This window comes from Hetaerina americana, unplaced genomic scaffold, assembly GCF_022747635.1.
Source record: "Hetaerina americana unplaced genomic scaffold, ioHetAmer1.1.p SCAF_1, whole genome shotgun sequence".
NCBI lineage: Eukaryota > Metazoa > Arthropoda > Insecta > Odonata > Calopterygidae > Hetaerina > Hetaerina americana.
This window is the reverse complement of record NW_027286069.1, coordinates 68,569,967-68,593,246: the sequence shown is the minus strand read 5'-3', so window position 1 is coordinate 68,593,246 and position 23,280 is coordinate 68,569,967. Positions and strand designations below refer to the sequence as shown.

Sequence of the window (23,280 nt, the reverse complement as noted above, 5' to 3'; positions counted from 1 at the left end):
GTAGCTGGAAATAAGCTCTACCCCCTGGAGTACCACGATCCACATATGCTATATATATAAGGGAAGGAACAGGATAGGGATGTTGGACGGGATGAAGGGAGGAAGAAAGTACTCAGAGATGAAGAGGGACCTGATATAAAGTAGGTTGCTGGATTTTGTGTTTGTTAGGAGTCGCAAAATGTTTTATTTTGTAGCTTTGTCAATCCAGAAACCTAACGTAGCCGATAGATTATCTTAAAATATATATATATATATATATATATATATATATATATATATATATATATATATATATATATATATATATATATATATTGTATATACACACTCGCCACCAAGAATTTATAATAAGTCGATAGGATATACGATAAGTTATAGGACATAATCCTGTGCGCTCTTGCAAAATAACACTGAATAGTAAAGAAGGAATGGAATGCGACGGTAAACGAAGGAAGAAATGATGATGAGGTGGAGGACTACGGTTTACGTACGAGGAATGACCGCGGGGAGGAAGCAATTCAATTCTGCAGAAGGGTAAGTCGTTACCAGAACTTGGTTTAGACACCACAAAAGGTGTAGGTATACATGGAAAATGTTAGGTGACTCAGAAAGATATCAGTGGGATTATAATATGTTTACGCACAGATTAAGGAACAGTGTGAAGTATGGCTCAGCTTCCCGGGAGAAGATGCGGACTATGAATTCAATTTAGTTTTTATGAAGCGTAGTGCACTTTTCAAAGAGATGAGACGGGCGGCGGGTTAGGAAATGGAATTTAGAGGCATTAACTGGATTGATAAGAAGGAGAATTAGCAGGCTATTGAGAATATTATTAATGAGTGAATAGAGCTGTGTACTATCGAGGAAAAATGGGAATGTATAAAAATGGATATCGATAGGCGCTAAAACAACTTTAGGAACCGTTGATGGGAAAAGGACAAGGACACCATTGATAGCAGATGAGATGATTAGAAAGATAGATGAGAGAAGGAAATAGAAAAGGTAAACACAGAGTTAGGCAAAAGGAAGAACTAAGAGTAAAATAATAAATTGAGACTGGTAACAAATAGAGCAAAGGAAGCATGGCGTTTGATGCAGAGCGAGGATATGGAAAGTTTGCAGTGGAAGGTTGTAATACTATCAGGAAGTAAAACGGGAAGATCTGTCACAGTTAAGAGATAAATCGGGTTAGATAATAGTTGAAACGGAAAAATCCAAAAGAGATAATATAAAGAGAAGGTATATGTGTAAGAATTGTATGGCAAAAACTTAGATCAACAAGTTTAGACATTTAGTGAGAATATGACGTAGATGAAGATAGCCCAGGAACCAGGCAAACTCGTCACTTATATAGATTATCAATATACGTCAAAGAATATATATACTGATAATCACGTAAAAACTCTGATTAACAATAGTATTTGAGGTAATGACGACCTTATTTATCCTGTGATGAAAAATTAATAATTTCATTTTTTCAGTGGAAACGTTTCAATATTACTCAATAGTCCGCTTGATACGATGATCCCAAGAAACTAGAGGATAACTAATACCCAGAAAGTCAGGAAACCTAAGTTGCAAATTTCTTTGAATACATGAGGGAAATAGAAATCGGCTCGTGAATTTGTAGAGCCTTTCTTTGAAATTTCAAACTTATTTTGTGGGTGAGGCGTACGTAGAGGGTTAGACTCAACTTATCTCTGATAAAATTTGAGTCTACTGGGGAATGCTTTGCATTTCCGAATACGTTTACTTACTTGCTCTCGCATTTAACCATTAATTTAATAAATATCAGTAATTTAATTTTGAAAGTTAAATTTATTTTTTACTGAGCGTTTTCATAACAATAAAGAAGCAAAATAAAATCAAGATAGGAGTTTATTCGCAAGTCAATCTGCAACTTTAATGGCCACATACATTATGTTATCTTCTTATTTCTATTTTAGTTTGATTAATTTTTAAATGATTACTTAGTGCAAATCAACCATTCCAAATATGATCGAAAGACCAACATATAACTTGATCATATATTTCCACAAAATTCAACCATTTTCCTTAAGAAATCAAGCTTAAATACGTTTTTTTAGAGAATACTTCAGACAATAATGCGATCGTTTTAATATTTTCAAGAGAATCAGTAACGTTGGTTGATGTTTTATTTTCTCAAACAGAAAACTAGTCATCTTAATAATTCTCATTATTCGGCGAAACAAATTATTCAAAGCAGAAAGAAAATATCGATGACTAGATTGTGGAAGTACAAATATTCTTACACTATTTGTATACGCGCCAATCCATGCCTAAGAAAATAACGCTACTGATTATTATAATCCAATTTTAAATCTTGAATGTCAACCCTGAAGTATTGCTTATTTAGTCAGTTACGCTTGATTTCTGCCAGGTTACAGACAAGACAGGTTACTTAAAAATTAGAAAGTGCTTGTTCCTAGAAGTTTTTTTTTTAATTTGACACAAATTTAAATAATTAAGTATTCAGAGAATTAAACATCATATAAGATAATGTATTTTTAAAGAATTATTGATACATTTTTTATTTGTTCGCTATTTAAGGACAAGTATTAATTGTCGGTTAAAGGAGAGACGAAAGGTGTTGTTCCAAATTTAGAAACCGTAAATGATAGTTAAGAAATGATCGTTAGTATTGATTTCAAACTTTGAATTACGACCACAAAAGATATTAGTGTCAGATAAGGGCTAACTGACGGTTGACGTTTAATGATCACTTTTTTTAAAAAATATGAGTTTTCCTATAAAAATAATTATTTAACTTTATGAATAGAAATGGAAATATCACAAAAAAACCATCATCACATATATGCAACAAAATAAAATTAGAGCTCTGATGACATTTGTGAATTTAACCCACAAAGGTCATATAAAAAAGTCGTTTTATAATTCAAGAGACTTAAGGCTTTCTTTTCCATTAAACTACTCAAATGAATTTGCATTTTATATTTACCAAAATTATTCAAAACTTCTAAGCAAGTTCACTACATTCGGATGGTATTAGTTATATCAAGTATAGAAACACGTGAAGAATGTGGACTTGTCCTTGGCAACTAAATTAAACTGACTACAAACTCGCAACATCATCCGTAAATAAATACACAAGACGCTCCAAGTGTCTCAAGTTCTGAAACCTGATTGTTGGTCTTGTATCTCAAGTCATAATTCAGATATAAGGAATTAAAATACTTCTGGAGGAACGTTATAAACGATCCAAGTCTGGTATTAGGATAAGACCCCTAGGGAGAATGACTTTTGCCTATGACGAAAATTTGACGCAAGAGGAAAGGTGTTTGCCACCAAGAAGCAGTTCGACCGATCTTTAGGTGGTGGTCAAGGGAGGTCCGGAGGCAGGGCAGAAGGGTGACTGGTATCAACGGCGGTGGTAGAGTGAGCTAAAGATTGGAAGGGTTGGGGAAGACAGGGGTAGACGGAGGCTGAATGGTTAGCGGGGTGGGTGAGGAAGAGAGAGAAGGGGGGAAGAAGGGATGGAGGGAGCACCTGCTTTGCCTAATCCTCAATCTTCACCATTCCGCAGCCCTCCCACCGCATTTAATGGAAGCAGGAAGTGGCCGAAGGATTGTGCACGGCGACGCCACCAGCACCACCGCCGCCCGGTAATTTTATCAACCTGGTATAGGGATTAGGACGGAATCCTGTGGACAAATTTGGCCACATGGGCAAGGAGGGGGTGAAGGTGGCAGCGGAGAAGAGAATCAGGGAGGGATGGAGTTGAGAGATTTTTGGGAGTAAGGAAGGGACAGGATTTGGGAGAGGAAGATGAAAGGGGGGAGGACAAGGAAAAGGCGATATTAGAGCGTAGGGAAGTAAAGCCACTCTTCCCTCTTCGCCCTATGTCCACATATATACCCATACATATTTACAATACCTTCACCCCTCCCTTCCTTTCCCACTTCCTCCGTAGATGCCCGCGCCCTTAAACACCCTACTACTGGCTTATCTTGCCCGATGGTGTGAAAATATTTTCTCTTTCATCGGTCCAAGTTGCATGTGGGGAGAAAGTGAAGGTAGGGTCCCACACACTGCAGTTCTAATCCCTTGGTAGTGTTAAAACCGGATTAGCCGGAAAAGCATAAATTTCTTATAATAATGAATACATAATTCAAGTGCTTTCATCTTGTTTTCTTATTCTAAAAAATTGAATGAAACAATTGTTCTTTAAAGGGGACTAAGTCGGTTTAAAGCATTTTAATTTTCCAATAAACTTGAATATATCTTCGGTAAATCTTTATTTTTTGGAAAGATCAAACAACTCCTTAATGGTGATAACAAATGAAGTTTAAATGTACAATGTCGCTAGGGAAAGTACGATAACTCAACACCATTCTAGATGGAATACTGAGAGGTCTGAGAACTTTCTCAGCTTATTTGTGATTACAGATAAATACGAGGAAGAAAGAATAAATCGTAGAATATGAGTAATGAGGCATTGTGAATTACAGTTAAATTATAATCACTTAATTTCAAGTAACCAAAAATGTATTCCACTCAATAAAATTTAGTATGGATGGAAATATTCAGGTAAAAGAACTGGAAGGGTCCATTCTGGACCGAAGCGTCCATACTCCTGCTGAATTAGCGTAAAATATTCTCTCTAAACCTACAACCCAAAACCAGAACCATATGATAAATAAACACTTAGGTAATTAGATGTAGTTAAACGAGGTAAAAATGAGCATCGGCTATCAGGTATGTAAATTAAATTCACTTATTTTTATTTGCTTTTATGCATTCAAAGTAATTTCCATTAATTTAAGTCATTGAAAACATGTATATCACCTAATATTTCAAATCGTTATCTAAAAGGAAATGCTAATTTAACTCCTGTACAGAGTATTTCTTTATAAAGTAAAACTATGAGAATAAGTGTTGAAATACAGACTTCAATTCGCGATACCAATCAATTCTGTCAATTTTCCCAAAATAAGTCAAAAAATTTTATATTAAATCTTTATTTGTGAATAAATAATACCTTAAAAAGATCACTTCCACAAATCACTTAGTATATTACCTGTCGTTACGGCAGCAAGGTACATTTTTCCTTGAGGCGGAACCTGTGTAACAAATACAAAATCAACCCAACGAGACAAACGGGTTTTACGCTTTCGACCTAATATTCCACCGAACCCTCGCAATGACGACTTCTACAGATAAACCCTAAGTATTCATCACATACATTAAAGCTCCCTTAGTTCCTTGCAACGCAGAAACTCAAACTATTGTCTTGGGAATTAATCATTCTTGGTCGCAGTTTATATTCATCGGGTTCAACTGCAGACGTACGTGTCACTATCGCACCCTAAGCACAGATGCATCCATTTGGGAAAAGTAAATAATTGTATTGCATAGTCCCATTAACGGAAGACCTCCCTCTCCAAACTTCTGGAGAATAATAACGCCAGAAATTCATCACGTCCCCGTTTGAGATATAATATAAGACATATACTTCTTCACTCTCTCTCCCTACCCGGACTTATTCGTCGCTTTGCTGGAAATGGCACGACCTCCTATACAGCCCAACCAACAACCGGAGGATAGTAATGATTCTCGCAAACTATCCCTCGCCACCTCGTTTCCCCATTCCCTTGAGCAATCCCCCTCACAGATACATTACCTCATCCCCTACACTCTCCAACCCTCCAAGAGGGGGCTGCCGGTGTACGTCATCCAAGTGCAGAGGGTATTTTCGGTCCGGCGTACGTAACACCTATGTATTTTTTTCCAATTTCATTTCTTGAGGCCAGTTGCGACAGCGTCGCAACGGCTGAGATAACAGTTAATGCTTTTCTCCTGATGTAGTTCAAACGTTAATGCCGCTTTTAATGGCTCTGGAACTCCAGCTTGCACTCCAGAAAAAACGTTTTCACGCAATAGTCTGCCAAACAACATTGAAAATTGCCACTCGGAGAGAATTAAAGTTAGGAATACAGTGTAACTTCCCCTTGGAATTTTTATGTCACCTCTTCTCATTATGTTATATCAAAATTTATAGTTGGTGATAAATAAAAACTTCCAAATAACTTTAATGGCAGGAGACATAATTTACGCTACCCTTTAGCCCAGAATTATTTAATGACTCTGCATTTTGGAAGGTAATCGGAGTTGTAATATCAGTTTTTCTTTTGTCATAACCGCTGTAAACCTTGGAAAAGATACGTTTATTGACCTGTTATGGCATTAACTTTGACTCTAAATACTGATGAAAAAACAATATACAGGCTATTTCAAAAGTCTCAGACACCGCCGAATGCATTTAAACTTACCTTCAGGTCAATCGAATATTACTTTTCTTTTAAAACCATGTCCTTTCTTTATAGTTGTGTCTTTAGATTTATTTCAAAATTTTACTCAACAATGAGCAACTAACAAAGCATTTTTGACAGTAATACCATTATTTTTACGATAGTTTTGTGATGTTATTTTCAATTGTAGAATACCGCATATGAGATGAAACAGTATAGACACTAAGTAAGTTCCCGAGAATAGTAGGAAATGGATAACAAGTGAAAAGATAGAGAATAATTTTCAAATTAATTATTATAGAGATATCGTGACAGGAGCAATATTAACAAATGTGTTTCAAGTTTATGCACGTAAATACCAAATGTATACTAATAGTTGGTTCTGTACAAATTTGTTTCAACATTACAAAATTACAATAATTTCTCATGGAAAAATAACCAAGTAATCGAAAAGGAGTCTGTTAATTTTTAATTTCAATAGATTTGTCTTTTCAAAGTTTCTATGAATATTTTCTGATTAAGTAGTGAAGCAAACTGTGAAAAAATGAAAGCAGCTATAGTTAACAAAAAATTGTTCTAATTACCATTTTACATTGATAAATAGCGCAACCGGAAGTAATGGCAATCAAAGGTTCTCCGGATATTTTTAGCGGATTTACAGTGAATTTTAAAGTGACCAACAATTATCAGTATCACCTATAAAATCGTACATAAATTAGAAAATGAATGAAATTGAGCCTAAATTTAAATATATTACTCCATATACATTTTTTATTAAATTTACACTTATTCATTATACATACAATGGAGAAGAGTAACTTTTGATAACCTTAGTTGTATTAAAAAGTATTTGAAATTATCTTTTCTTCTTCTCTCAAAACTTTTTCGGTGCTCTTCCTTTTCAACTCAGATTCTTATAATCTCTTTTGAACAACCATCAGCGATCTGCCATCATATTGACGTCCCATTTCCTTGCTAAAACCTTGTTTATCACTTTCTCTAGGATTCCTAGAAAAGATCACGCTGTTATTCATAAAATAAACCTTTAAGCGCATTTCATAACCTATTTTTAAAATTCGTTTCGCATACATTTTTCACTATCCTTTGTAATGGGATTGTCATAATTCCCGATATTTTCTCTACAACCTCCTTGAAGACATTCTAAGCCTCTTTTTTAACAGTTAACATATTTTTTTTTAATTCAATGTCATATTCTATTCCATATATGCGCACCAAAAAGAGTTGTCTTTCTAGTTGTACTTGAACTCTCAAATATAAGTAGAGTTCTGAAAGCCATCATTATAAGATTTCTAGGAAAGACCCGGTCTTCGATATCCAAATCATTGTGAGCATATATTATAATTCGCTTCCGGTGGCAATTATTGAGCCAAGCACTGATGCACTATTAGAAGAAAATATTTCTAATTTTTCAGGCTATTATCTTGTTATCTATTATTATATTAAATGTGAGAGAAAATATGATTTCTGAATATTCTGCAGGAAATTGATAGATACTTCAGGGCAGACATATGTTTCCGTCACTTTAAAATTTTTCTGCCATTCACATACGGAAGCATAAAGCTTCTTTGGAAGAATATCAATTATACGTTACACAGTGGCCACAACAGGTATATATCAAGTTTTAAAACTAAGGGTTACCGGGGTATTATCTTCAACAATTTTTTAGTTTTTGTTTGGTTTCATCATCATCTAATTGTGTCTTTTTCAACAGAAATTCTCCACGTCTTAAAAATCATTACGGAAATCTTATTGATGTCAATTCTTTAATTTTCTCCTCGAACACATACCCAGAAACAACTGCATATTAAACGGTAGGAAAACCTATTAAATGATGAAATAAACACAAACTGCCTACCACTCCGTTGCCCACATTTGTTAAAATGTAATTGAAAGTAGTTGTTACATTTAAGAGTACGACAACACTGATGAATAGGCTTCGGTAGCTTTTACGCTAATTGCAGCTGCAGTTACTGTTATGCTTACAAAGGCGATAACCGAAGGAATAATTGCATTTTATTTCTATGATGACGATATTTTTCCTATCCATGAATTAAAATAAAGATCAGTACTTTGAACATTTGTCTGGTCTTCCTTAGTTGAACATACTCTCGCTTTGCTGGCTTCTTCTGCTACCATGGAACGTGCAAATGCCTAACTAATGTTTTGTTGGCAGTTTCAAACATAAAAGGGAATGGTGTACATTTGCTTCTTCTAACACAGTACCCGGCATTCAATTGCAAAGCTATGTTGTATGGTCAGCTATGACACGAACCATGGAAAATCCATGGTCCGTTTCTGAAAGAAAGTTGCCATAATATTTATTTTTATGTGTATAGTGTTCGTAAAATTGGCGGAATCATCGATTCCCAGGTGTAAATATACTTTGTTAATTTACAAATTTTACGTTAGATCAATCAAAACTCTATTAGACGGCGATTTTATAAAACTTAGTTTACCAATTGTTTTTATAATATTATTATGGTAGAAAATAACGACCTCTTTGATATTTTTGGAAAATATCGTTTACTAGTCAACATTTCATGAAGTGCGCGCCACATGAAGTAAATTTAAAATTGACCTTCTTGGTACAGAGGGGTAAATTATTTTTCCCGTGTAAGGTATTATATCCATGAAATTTGGAGGAAGCAACTTTCACGGCGATAAGAATGAATAATATCGTAATTTGAGTTTATGACCCCAAGAACTAAGTCAATCACTATTGAAGTGGCTTCAGTCCTTGACGATTTTAGCCGTAGTTTAATGTCTGGCTGTAAAAAGGTCTTTAATTCGTAGATGAAGTTTAAAGTATGAGTCATAAATTATCAGTGAAACTTTACTTCTCCTATTACAGGAATTCTACAACATTAAATCATCATCTCTTTTCTTTATTCAAAAAATAATTACTGATAGTTGAGGCTTATCAGTTTTTAATGTATATTAGCAATTTTTAATGAAATTGATTCACGTCAAAGATCATACGGGCATTTGGGATTATCAATAGTTAGGAGTAACCAAAAAAATTAAAGAGGCAAAATAAAAAGCCAAGTTATAAATCTGTTGCCTCCTCTCTTTTAAAATCAACAGCATGAACCAATAGGAGTACCATTCAACAACAACAACGACACTATAGCATTTAACAAGCTCTCCAGAGAACACCGAAGGAGAGGCTGGGGCATGCACCACCAACGAAATTCAAAACTTAGTCTCTAGTTTGAGAGTCCCATATTAGACATTAGAAGGCCATTACACAACGCATATCAGGTACACATCAGTTGTCACCTCGTAACGTAACTCGATATATCACAATGTTGAGGTAATTATGGGCCTTTGGTAAAATTATTTCCTAGGATATTGATAGTTCTAATCATTGAAATTATGAAGTTCGTATTTGTGGAACCGATCCATTACAGAAAGAGAAAATATTAACAATAAGAATTCCATAGATATTTTTTTATTTCCGAATTGAAATTATAACAAGAACGATTGTGAAACAATTTTATGCTTGCTTTATGCATTTTCGTCTCTCCACAACCTAACTCATGTTTTCTTCCAACAGCACCCGTGCTGAAAATTGTCGACGAAAACCACCACGAGGTCCTCGAGAGGTATTACAAGGCGGGCAGCGAAGTGGAGCTGACATGCCTGGCCTCGCAGCTTGAGGAGGGCGATGGGGCATCCGAGGCGTCGGAAGGGGACCACAAGGGTGGCGCGCACACCACCACTCCCCTCGCCCCATCATCAGAGGCTCACAAGGGTGTGGCGGGCAGGGTACTCTGGAGACACGGCGACTCCGCCATCTCGCACAACTCAAGCGGAAGAGGAGTCGGGTGTGTATCCTAATTTGCGATTTTGAAATTTTCGGCGCCCAGTCCGGCGCCTTCCCTCGTGTCACCGGGCGCTTGCATTCGTTTTAATCCTCAAAACCTACTTCATTTTACCGGCTACGGTGTCATTTTGGCATCTGTCCTTCTTGGTGCCACTGTTTTCAATTAGGAGCACCCAGGGTAATTGAACGATAAGATATTTCGATATATGTACAAGAAAGGAAAAGAGTCTAACGAACGGATTAATATCTTATCAAAATTCAATCGAACTCTTGGGAGTGAAACTAGTCACACATTCCAGGATTCTTAATATATAATAACTCCACGTTATTAATTATAAGCCTAAGATCAAAGAGATTATTTTAGCAACTAACTTATCGGAATATTATAGTTTTCATTTTGTAGTCTCTTGCAGGTGGAAAAAAAATTTCAAAAAATGGAAAAAGCTGAGACAATTTTTATCTTTCCACAAAACTATCATCAAGATTTGGTGGGGACCATCTTTCAAATGATCGTATTAGAATTTTTTCGCAATGGTTTAACTATATAATGTATAAAAATTAACCAATACACTTCAAAATAATTGATTACCGACGAAAAGATAAATTGCAAATGACATAGTAATTAATCAAATTTATAAGCATTTAAGTACTATTCAAAACTTAAAATATTCTAATATTATTCGAATATCTCAATATTATAATTTAGAGAGTGTGTCAATGAAGCCGATCTTAGGCGCGAGATATTGATATTGAGACGCAAGATAAAATATATAGGAAGCTCAGAGCAAAAAAAACCCGTGCTATTGATACTATAACAAATATACTTCCTGATAAATCTGAAATAATTTTAGGTACACGAATTGAAAAAATCTGTGTTTTTTTGCGTAAAGATTCTGCCAAAATGAAAAGAATGAAATAGTTCTCAATAACGGGAGATGATGAAACAACACTACAAAGGTAAATTCACGTCTGCCTCCACCGCAAATCCTGTACATTGAGATTACTCTTCTTGCTTCAGTTGGCAGTCTCGTCAATATTCCCACACTTAAACAACACTTGTTTTTTTGGTGATTAGAGATTATTCTATTAAAAAATTGGCAAATTGCAAACACTTATAAGCCGGATTTGGATTATCTAAATTAAATCTGCGTTGGCTTAAAATATCAAAGCATCCTATTCAAGTGAGTTACCATTGTGCTTAATTTCCTTGTAATTGGAATTGTTCCTTTCACTTTCCGTGGTGAACCAAAATTGGAGAATTTATCTCCCTGACTATTCTTCTTTGCGATCCTTTTCCCACCAGAGTGAACGTGAGTGCCGACGGTCGTAATGTCGCGGTAACGCTGACCTTGGAAGCAGCCAGGAAAGGAGATGGGGGCAATTACACGTGTTCCGTTGGAGGTCTATCCTCAGCCACCGTCGCTATCCACATCCTCAACGGTGAGTGTTCATGTATGCTTCCCCATGGTAACGGTTAACCTCCTCTCACTTGAATGTCTCGTAGATTAAGAAATTTCTAGTACTATGAATTGTATACGAAGGATTAAAGACATACTTCTCTTATTGACTTTCCTCAAGAATTAATCAGAAGTATCTAGAAAACTCCTGAGTGTCGGTCATCTAACAATAAAAAAAATACTCCGATTTCGAAAATTTCATCTTCGATAAATTCCAGAAAATATTCGCAACATCAGTGATTAGTACTAAAACTTCAAAAAATATTTCTTTCATCCGAATAATTTTAAGTATCCCATTGATATCAAATAAAATGTCTTAATAATGTCCATATAATTATATTGTGTAAGTCAACCATGGACTTCAAAAAGTGTATTTTATATTATTTTCGTGTACCATCCGGAAAATACAACTAATCTTGAAAATAAAATACCCATTTTTTCTTCCTTGCCTATTTTACAGATATATAGACTCGATGTGGGGTATAATTGAGAAATTTACCAGCTAAAGGGGTAAATTTTCAACAAACGTTTAAAAATGGTTGAAGATCGTGTAATTCAATTCAAGTACACCTAGCCAAAGGACAATATCAATGGGTCTTGGGTATCACCAATATCCATTCTGATAATTAACATGATTCTTTATAAAAGGCTCCTATAATTAACCAATATTAGTAAGAAACTGTATTCAGAAATATGTTTGTAATTTTCATATTGTCAATATTAGACAAACAAGATGCGAAAATGAGCAACAATGACAAATTATGTCAAGGCTTTTAAAATCAATATTATCGATTATTATAAACAAGATATTTTGGCCAAGTGTTATGTTTGTTTTTTTTAAGGATGGGGTACGAGGAATTCGGTGAAGAAGGATAATATATAAAGTCTAAAATATTTCTAAATGGTAGATTGGCGTTGAATAATAGTCACGTGATTCGTCAAAACTCACCACAGGCCAATACAAGCCTGAAGTACTTGTAATACATTCAAGTAGTAACTCCTATACTCTTCGAAAAGTATTCTTGAGAAAATGTAACAGCATCGTAGCAATTAGGAATTTGCAATTCGTGCTATATCCAATACGTGGCATAAACATATTTGCATAAAACCGAGATCGGAATAGTAAAGGCACTCAAATTTCATTTTTTGGAAAACAAGAAGGCATGTAAGAAAAGTATAAAGCTAACGTGATTTGTAATCTGAGAGGCAAGGTATTAAAGAATAGCCATTCCCTTACCTAATTAGACTAAATGAAATCCGAAGCTTAATTAGTCCTGCACAACCTGCATAAATTAGGTGGCAGGTGCCCTTTTAATAGAAGCAGTTGAGGCGTGATCGGTGAGTGTCTGCAGAAGTACTACGTCCCAGTTTGTAGTGCAATGGGGAACAGAACCAGCAAGACGACTAAGTGATTACATACTATGGAAGCAAGGCTTAGAAAAATTTAGTGAATATTCATTCGTCGATACTTTTACTTTCAATCGTATTAAAAGGATGCAAAATACACACCCTATCAAACGCCACTGACTTAAAAAAAATAATAACAAAGATCGGTCTTTGCATTACTATTAGAAAATATGAATATGGTGCTTAAATTGCGGTGTGTAACTAGAGCGTGAATTATTATTGGGAAATAAGAAGTTTACAGATTATTCAATGCATTTTACTCATAAAATAAGTAGCACATCAATTCGTTTACTGAAGTGCATTGAGGTAAAACTAGTTTTAACGCTTCGGAGTCATGATCACGTACCCCGAAGAATGACGTCAAAGCGTTTGAATAAGTCGTCTCTTGATGAAATTCAGTGAAAAAATATACGAATACACCTAATTACATTACCATGAACTTCCCTAGATTTGAGCCTAAAACCATCTAATTCAGAAATTACTCTGTCTAATTAAATATTTGAAGTGATAAAACACCGGACTTAAATTTCCCAGCTTCCCCTTCGGCTTTTAAACCAAATTCACAGGAAAATTGAACATATTTCCGGTCCAGCTGAAACTCGAAGATACAAATTGTTATCATAAATATTTAACAGCAATGAGAGCAATATTCAATTATTTTCTTTTAGCTTGTATATTCTTCTACATTTGAATGCAAAAAAATATCTACACAGTTTATGTAAGTCTGATTGTTGTTAATTTTTTTATTAATTATAATTCCAGTGAATATATCATTACAAGCATTTACTGCATAACCATTTCAACCAAGATTGATACTTCGGTACATACATAGATAAAAAGTGTCGTCCAATACAGATATTTTGAGAAAAAAGAAATAATTCTCATAGGTCTTTAGAAAAATTTAGGAAAAGGACATCATTACAAAGTTGCATTACAGGCATCGCACGTCTGTTAAAATATCTATGTCCGATGTGTCTTTCGAACAATAGTAATGAGGAGCAAATAATTCATTTTAAGAACTATACAAAACATTCCATAGCACACTGCATAACCATGCAACAAAGCTAAAAGATATAACAAAATACATTTCCAGGGAAAGATTAACCCGGTTAACACTGGGATAAAAAAAGCTGGTGATACGTACCAGAGTAACCAGTTGCATTATAAAGGCTACCGCAATTCCGATTGACATTAGAACTTCAATTCTCAAGAGAATATCGTGATTTATGGTAAAAGTATTGTTTTTTTATAAATACTTAATTAAGATTCTGATCTATAGAAAGAAAACCCCAATGAAAAGAAACCCTTGACAATGCTGACAGATACTGAAGACAATGCTTGACGGGTAGACTACATTCACTCACGCGCTCGCATTTATAGCTCTTTCACTAGATACTCGTACTTTTCAAGATTTCATCCGCCTTTGAAACTCCATAAACAGGTTTTATGTGTCTACCCCCTATGCTAGAGAACCATCACACAGGGCCCTCAAATGGCCAACGCAACAGTGGGGGTATCCTATCTCGCTTTCCTCTTTTTTATTGATACTATAAAAAAGTGAGCCATAAAAACCTTTACCTTATTTCTTTGTCCTGATTTTCTTTAGGCTTAATGATTGTTTTCAGTATGTTTTTGGAAAATCTCGTTAGAAACATATCTTTCGGATGATCAAAGTTACACTACATTAAAAACTAATTGTTGAGTACCAATGATAAAGGTGTATCAGAGGATAAATAAAGGTATTTCAACATGAAATTACATTGAAAAAACAGTATTTCCACATGGCAGCCAATTGCCAAAAAAAAAGAACAAGCATTTTTCCTCAAACTTAATTTTTGCTATTCAAACAATTTCAAGTTCCAGCAAAGATTTGAACCTAGGTATTAAATTGCAAGTTGCAAACAAATCAATACGAAACTCTTTTCACCGTCATTATTAGAAATACTTAAATTATTGGTCAAACATATTTAAAAGAGATTTGGGACAAGTTTTGGTCGGAAGTTACCAGTTTTTTGATGTGTACAAGTACTTTCCGCCGTTCTTCTCCAAAGTAGACAGGAAAAAGCTAGAGTCTGGAGTGACTCAGGCGTGAGGTCGAGAATAATTACATGTTAAAGGCGACTTAGTCATTCGATCCCTCTTCCAGACGGTTTCCTCTGTACGGTCTTCGGAAGGGATAGGAAACTGCCGAAGAGTCTGGGAGGTGGAAGAGAGGAAGAGATATATATTTTTTTTCTCACGATCCGTCGAACTTTAACGATCACCTTAATGTGAACGGCAGAGAGGGGATCGGGCGGTGGCGGGCTAACTTTTCTCCCCGTAAGCGGTTTGAGAGTGACGGGGAGTGAGGGGATGTCGGGAAGGAAGGGGAGGGCTATTCAAATTAGGTAAATGGTTTGACTTCCGTAGATGGCAACGAGATGGTGGAAAAGACGAGAGCGGGGTTGAGGAAAAAATAATAATAATATAGAGAAAAATAATAATACGGAAAATATAAAGATGCTCGTTGTTGCGAAAGAGGAATGAGAGGTAAAGGAGTGGAAGTCAAAGGAATTGGTCCAAAGTTTTGTTTAGCCATCAAAAAATGTGCTTTGGTTCGAGAGAGTGGGAAAGTGGGTAAAAAGCGGAAAAGAGTGATCGAGAGAAAGAAAAAGGAAGCGGGGAATTGGAGAGAGCAGATACACTGACTGGACGAGAGGAGAGGAAGGAAGGAAATGAAGGGCAAGCTTAAGGTAGAGGAGCTACAGAGCGCAAGATTCCGACGGGTTGAGAATGTGGAGGGCAAACGAAGGGAGGCACTGGGGAAAGAAATAAGAGAGAGGACGTTCAAGGAGGGAGGGCGGGTGACAAGGAGATTGTTTCTTTCCATTCCACCCCTTAACCCCACTTCAAACAATACCCTGAATCCTTTCACTTTTTCCTCCTGAAACCCTCCATCTTCTCCGTTCATCTAGACGCCCTCACTTATGCTCCAACCCTTACTCAATCCCTCACCCCAATTCGTACTCAAATCATTCAGTCATCGAGGCAGACTCTAATCTTACTCATTCCACAATACGCATTCCTTTCCACCCGTCTGGGAAACCCCTTCCATCCTATTTCCACCCTTCTTTAAACCTTTACTTCGGTCCTTTTGTACATTCCTCCGCAAAACTTTGCAATTATGCTTCATTCATCGGTTCACTCTTCTCTTCCACAGCCTTCCATGTGTTTATTTCCAGTCTTTATCCTCCAACTTCTCCAATTCCAACCCAATTCTCGCTTGGGGTCCCTTTGTTTCCGAGAACTTTTTCATCCCCTGATTAATGGCCATTAACCCCTGTTCACGGTTCAGTCCTCTAGATATTGCTTCGAAACTGGAATTTAACCCATAAAAAATTTTTAATGCAAATTAACAGCAAATAAGATGATTGCACATTTTTCAGCATAAATTCAAACACTTGAGCTAGAATATTTATGTTTTTCCAGAAGCCAAGCAAAATTTTTCGTTCACATCTTTCATGAAATAAAATTAATATGTGATACGATCCATGTCTCTTAAATATTTTCATCTCGTAATTTGTATTCTATGAAATAAAATAAAAATTGGTTAGTATAATAGTCTGATTCATCGATTTCACCTATTTTTTTGTGCAAAAAAGTATATATTACCTTGATTTTTCAAATATTGCCCTGGTATCTGTGAAATAAATAAATAAATAAAAAGAACACGGAAAGCCATGAGCTCAATCTCCCCTTCCAATTTGTGTAACATTTCAAAGGATTTATATTTACAATCATTCTTGTCGGAGATTCGTGTTTTAATCACTTTTCAATAAATTCGTTTGCCACGGCTCTGTTTTTTGGAAACTTCTTCCCTATCATTTGGAAACATTTTGTAAAATGTGTAGAAAATGAACAAACAATACGCAGCGCATAGAATCGTATGCACATGTAATTTAAGAAATACCGTCATATATATTCTGAAATTGAGAATGAGAAACATTTTGCCTACCAAATAAATATTTTCAATGCTATTTCCTCTTTTACGACGGCTTTTCTGACCAACTTTCGAAAACAGTTATTGCTGATTTGAAATCATTGCAGTGCATGCTCATCTTTTTTGCTGTGGGTGATCGAGATGGTTCGGGGGCTAATGTACTGCCTTCCCACCCAGAGGGCGCGGGTTCAAATCCCGGCGGTGTTGACTATTATTCAGAGGTATCTCGATCCCCACTTGAGGTGCTTTGTGGAGGGCACTTTGAGTGAGTACGCCGTCCGTCGGATGGGACATTAAACTGAGGACCCCTTGGCGCCTTTCGTAAGAGTAGGCTAATGCCGACACCGGGGTTCTCTCCACCCTTCATCCTTTTCTGTCCATCCCCTATGGCGCAAATGACCTCAGCAGTCGGTCGCCTCCTCTAAAAACTACTACTACTTTTTTGCTGTGCAATATTTTCTCTTAACATATTTTCAAGGGGTAAATTCTTTAAGACCTTAGCGTATTAAGTAAGGAAATGAATTAGTTCAATATTTTTAAATTTAAGAAATTCGGCGACTGATAGTATCCGTTGTTTATAAACATTAGTACTCCAAATAAAATGAGCCACACAAATATGAGAACATGATAATAAATAAAATAAATTTAATTAATGGAAAGAATGCTTCAACTCCTAAAAAATCCTAATATGAGAACTAGAAACTCTTTTACCTCGATATAATAACAAAAACAGACGATCTGTTTTTGTAGCCATATAAAACTGTTTCAAATATGGGGTTTCTCAGGGCATAAAATCAAAACTGTTCAAACAGAAGTTTTCTCTACTGAGTATTCTAATGTTCTGCCACTAATTTTCTTCGATTATATTCTCCGATTATACGTATTCCAATTATAATTACCCCTCTAATGTGGAATCTTCCAGAAAATAATTTTAAATTGCAGTATATGACTGATTATCATTCAAATGGCCTTCAAATTAATGATCAATAATTAGTTGTTTGAGTTTTCAAAACATATTAATATACAACGAGGCATATAAAGTAAAAAAAAGTCAACTTCTTTGATAAGATAATTTTTAACTTGAATGTATCTGCATTCAATCAAAATCTCCCTTCTTGTCCTAGGCTATTTTACCAGGACATATAATGAGAATTACTTTAATTAGAGTTATTTTTTATTCCCAAAAATTGGTAGTTTACCGTCCTTAAATGTTTTCAGTAAGAAATATTGAGAAGGATTTCCTGCGGAACAATTATAACCGACAAACCATTAGTAACTAAGCAATAAAAGTTTGCGATATTATTTTTCGGAGAACTATGCAGTAGTGAAATCCTTATGATTTCTTATTTCCTATTTTTTTCTATCGTCAAAGAATGTTTCGCCACACATAGGCCAGCCAATGTGGCGACGCGGGTATTTTTAGTGATGCACACTGAAGGTGAGAGAATGGTGGAGAGATGATTAGATGGCCCAGGTAGGCCGCCTGTTATGTTTCCATCCTCATTTCCCACCCTTCATGCATTCTCAGTACCCCCACCCAATCTCCGTGCTGCCCAAATTCATCCCCCACGCTCCCTGCACACGGGTTCAATGTTCCCAGCCCCAGTCCTTCACACACACACACACTCAAAAGACCGACGCTTGGCGCCCTAACTCGCCCCCCTCCGACGTATCAAACCCTTTTAGTCGGCCGTTCCTTAGTCCAATGGACGATTCCTCCTCCTGATGCGAAACTGCTTTAGTTGGGTGAATGAAGAGAGCGTATAGGTGGGGGGAGGAAGAAAGGGCAAATCGGGCCTTCCTCTATCACCCCCTCCTTTCGACGGCTCACGGAGGGGGAGGAGGAAGGAGAGAGGCATTGGGAGGGAAGCAAAGTCGGTTTAAGGAATGCCTATAAAGCGTAAGATAATGCACGGGTGTTGGTTAGCTGATGGTGAGATGAGGAGAAGAGGAAGCACGTGATGCGTGGAGGGCCGGGGAGTAAGGGATGGGTAATGAGAGGGTTAGTGGGAAGTTTGGGGTAGAGGGAACGGGTGATGGGAATGGTTGGGAAGAGGTGAAGAGGGAAAGTTAAAGGAAATAATAACCGGGTTGGGAGGGATGGAGGTTGCTGGTTGGGTAGGACGAGATAGATCTCCCATAGAGAAAGGTTAAGGGGAACATTAACAAGGGAATGAGGCGAAATCCGAAAAAAAAGGAAAAAAGTACGACGATGGGGAGCTGAAATATAAACCGCACCTAAGAGAGGTAATATTTAGGTCTTAATTCCTCTCCTTAATGTCTTTCGTCAACATCTAGAGGAAGGACATTAATAACAGGAAACATTAAGCGATTTATAGATAGAAATACCTTTTTCCAAAATTCTTTCTCATTTTTCGTGAAGGGAAGGCTCAAAGCGCTAAGCAAACGGTTTACCTAAGGAAATTAATAAAATAAACAAAAACCATTTGAACATCCTTTTAACTAATTGCCAAAACGTTATTTCTTTTTCGATAAGCAATTCGTTTAACAATTAATCAGAGAGCGGTTTATATTGAATACCTACCGAGGACCTATTTATTCTAAAACGGACAATATTAACGTTAAATTCTGGGAACAATGACGCAATAATGAAAAAATATGTGCAATATATTGCGCATATTTGATGGCTGCTCGTAGGTTTTTATACGTTAGACGAACGATTTCCGGAAGGAAATTTAAAAAAAATTGTTGACATTAAGAAGGATATTATTTCACTGAGTATCTGTGAAAACAGAAGGGCCTTATAAGTCTAAAACATACTCAGACGCATGGCCCTCAAAGTATTATCACCTGACGTCACCTTAAGCCTAGGTTGTAGCTTCTTTGTTTCAGTACTATGTCCAGTTGCCATGTATTTTCAGAAACCCAATTTATTACCTGATGAAACATAAAATTTGAATATATTTTATTGAAAATCAAATAAATAAATATAAACACACACACAAAAGTTTGCATGAAAAGTATTGGTAACAATTATTTCCTGGCATGTTCGCGAAGTGCTGAATTCAAACTGCAGGTTAAGTGTGCTCACCATTGTCAGATTACAGTACCCACCATTATCACTGAAATTTGGCAATGCGAAAGATCTGCGCTGAACTCGTTCCGAAGATTTTGACGGAAGACCAAAAGCAGAGCCGAGTGTCTGCCCCTGAAGACCTCGAGACCGCGTCGCGACGAATTCCCAACCCCGTTTTCGTGCCGACTTGGCACCAGCACACTATTTTCTATTCCCAAAGTGAGACCCTTTCTCTAAGGACATGAGACCCCAAGCAATTTCAAGGAATCTTGTTCGCGTCTTGTGCGAGTGTCTGCCTGTGAAGACCTCGACAACGCCTCGCGACGAATTCCCAACCCCCTGTTCGTCCCGACTTGCCACCAGCACACTATTTTCTATTCCCAAAGTGAGATCCTTTCCCTGGGGGCATGAGACCCTAAGCGATTTCAAGGAATCTTGTTCGCGTGCCCTTAAGGACCGTCTCGATATCGACCACCAGGAAGACTTCGAGTCGTAGAAAAGCCTCTGGCAAAAGTTTGTCGACGCTCAAGGGATTTACTTTGAAGAATTTTGAGGCATTGCAACAATATCTGAAATAAAATCATTTTTCCGAAACTTTTCCCGATACCCTTTATACAAACTATGCATATACTTCATTTTCCATCACATGTTACCGCAGATTTGTCAAATGACTAAAATACGGTTAAATACAGCCTAATCGATACAGCCTAAATAACGGTATTACATGCATGCCTCCTCTAATAAACGCAACCAGTCAGCCGACACATTAGTAAGACCCTCCAATTCCACATACTCCCTTCATTCCGCCAAACAACCACATTCTATTCTTACCCCTTCCTCTTTTGCCTTTCATTTCTTTTTCTTAAACTGATTATTATCTTCTACTTATCGCACTAACTTCCCATTGCGCTCATCAATGTATTCCAAAAAACGTCTTAAAGCAATTAAAAGTAATTACATCGATAAAGTCTCTTGCATTTAAACTGGTAACGAGGAAGGAATAATTGATTAAAGGTTTTGAAAAAAATACATAAATCAGATTTCAATGGTACTATCTCAAACGATATTCTAGGGAACAAGACTATGTAATTTAATCCCCATTTTATTTGCCATAATTCACTTTTAGCCCTTATGATTACCGATATACGGATATAAATATTTTAATAAATACCGAATGCATATTTTTGTTATTATTTTATCTGAAACAATACATAGAAAGTGATAAATTTAAAGATAGTAAAATATAAAACTGTGCATTTAATCTTCTAACATATTCTTAAAATAAATTACTAACACAAGAGAATACATTATTAACTGCAAAAAATTTCTATTCATTTCCATTGAATTTATATTGTCTTCGGTAACTGCTGCAATATATGCTTAGTGATAGGATTTATTCTACCACTGAATTAGCTTTTCTGAGTCATGATTCCATTGACTCAAAATATGTCACTTCTATGTAAAATTTGCTGCGTACGACGATTTTCATTAAAACTCAAAGACTTAAAATACAATTTTCGCGTATTGGTCAGCACCCAACTCTCATATTCAATTCATCAGCAAGAAAAGGATGAGTGGTGAACACCAAGTGGGCAAGCGGAGAAGGCATGTCCAGAACATTTTTTATTCTATGCAGCAGAAGCAGATTTTTCACCTTTCCATAAAAAATGTTTTAAAAAAACATTGGAAATACACCAGCAGATTCTCTCTTCAGCGCCTGCGTTGTTTTGAAATTTAGATCTGCAACCCGCTGCCGGATTAAACCCTCCCGGAGCGAGGACTGACGGATGGAACATCCCTTCAGTGATAAGCCAATCTGTCGCCATTTGGTCAACACCACAAGAGTGAACGAGTGGGTACCTAACACCCATGCCCCTGGAACTACTTGCTCAGGGATTCATTCCAGGGCCCGGGTTGTAAAAGAGCCATCGCCCCAACCATTACGCGCCGCTGTCACCTGGGTTTTGACGTAGATATGAGCAGTGGAAATGAGAAAGAGGGACACGAGTTTAGAAGGGTAGGTGGATAGCGAGTAAAGTATATTGGAGGGTGCGCTCTAAACAGAATGGGAATAGAAAAAGAGGCGGTTAGAAAGAGAAAGACAAATATTCGGGGAAGGATGAGAAATAATGGAATGGAAAGAGGACAGACGGGGATCGAATTTCGATGGAGAGAGAGAGACGATGCAAAGAATGGCAAGAGAAAAGAGAGTTTTCGGGACTTGTGGGCTCGTGAATGCGGTAGCAGTCCATGAGAGTAACCTCCACTTTCTTCCCAAGCAATTGAAATTCCCACACCCGAAAACTCGGCTGAAAAGAGAGAGTGAGAGAGAGAGAGAGAGAGAAAAGGCGGGGCTAATTCATTCCCTGCGGCACCAAAGTGGCAATCGTAATAATTTCTGCCCGAGGATCTCTTTGAAAGGATCTTTTAAGTGGAAGACGAAAAGTTTTGGTACCCAATGTGTGTGCGTGAGCTGGAGGAACGCGCACATTCAGGGCGGTCTATTGTCATTAGTTCGGTCGAACACACTGCTTTTCCTCTTTTAACGACTAGGACCCTTTCACATTCGCCGGAAAAATGTGCTTTCAGGTGAATTAGAGAAGCATCTTCTTCCCCAAACCAGCCATAATCTCTAAAATAATTTGCCTTCTAAAAGGGTTGTTTATGCAGGAAGTAATACAAACGCGCAGCTAATGTACGGCGGTTAACAGCCACACCTTTAACCTATCTCTATGTCCGCTAAACAGTCCTCGCAGACCGTGATTCCTTCATAGTAAAAATTCATTCACTTGGGAAAAAATATCAAATACTCACTTCAACCAAATAGGAGATAACTCCCTTTGTCTTTTGAATATTCATCATTAATTACCCCCTCCCATGAAGAGATCATTTCAGCTCAATTAGGAGCAAGTTCCGTACAAATAGCTCCAGCGAAGTCATGGGCTGGAAGCGAAGACACGATTGCCCTTTCAACTTCACTGCTCCATTCGAGTGAATAGGCGGAATGAGTTCCTAAAAGTGCCCCCTTCACTGAAAGCGAGCGATGTTATGAAAATTCGTATGCGCAATGGCAGTATCCGAGTTTTCGAGCATATCAGCGCATGCACGCGCGATACGTGCATGCAAACGACTGCAAAGAAAGGAGGTCTGGAGATAAAATTTTTAATCATGTCCATTCGCATGGGGATAAAGTAAGTACCGCATTTGAATTGCGCCATGTGCGTGAAGACAAACGCCTAAATATCTTTTTCGTCTCTGCAGGA

The 23,280-nt window shown here is 36.8% G+C and overlaps 1 protein-coding gene across 1 annotated transcript in view; it reads left to right on the top strand.

Moving 5' to 3' along the window:
* LOC139685943 (uncharacterized) overlaps positions 1–23,280 on the top strand; it is a 283,104-nt gene that overhangs the window by 203,666 nt on the left and 56,158 nt on the right. Inside the window, exons 5-6 of the mRNA XM_071583083.1 lie at positions 9,868–10,138; positions 11,441–11,577. Of these exons, the coding sequence (XP_071439184.1) occupies positions 9,868–10,138; positions 11,441–11,577 (408 nt within the window). The remainder of the gene's footprint in view (positions 1–9,867; positions 10,139–11,440; positions 11,578–23,280) is intronic.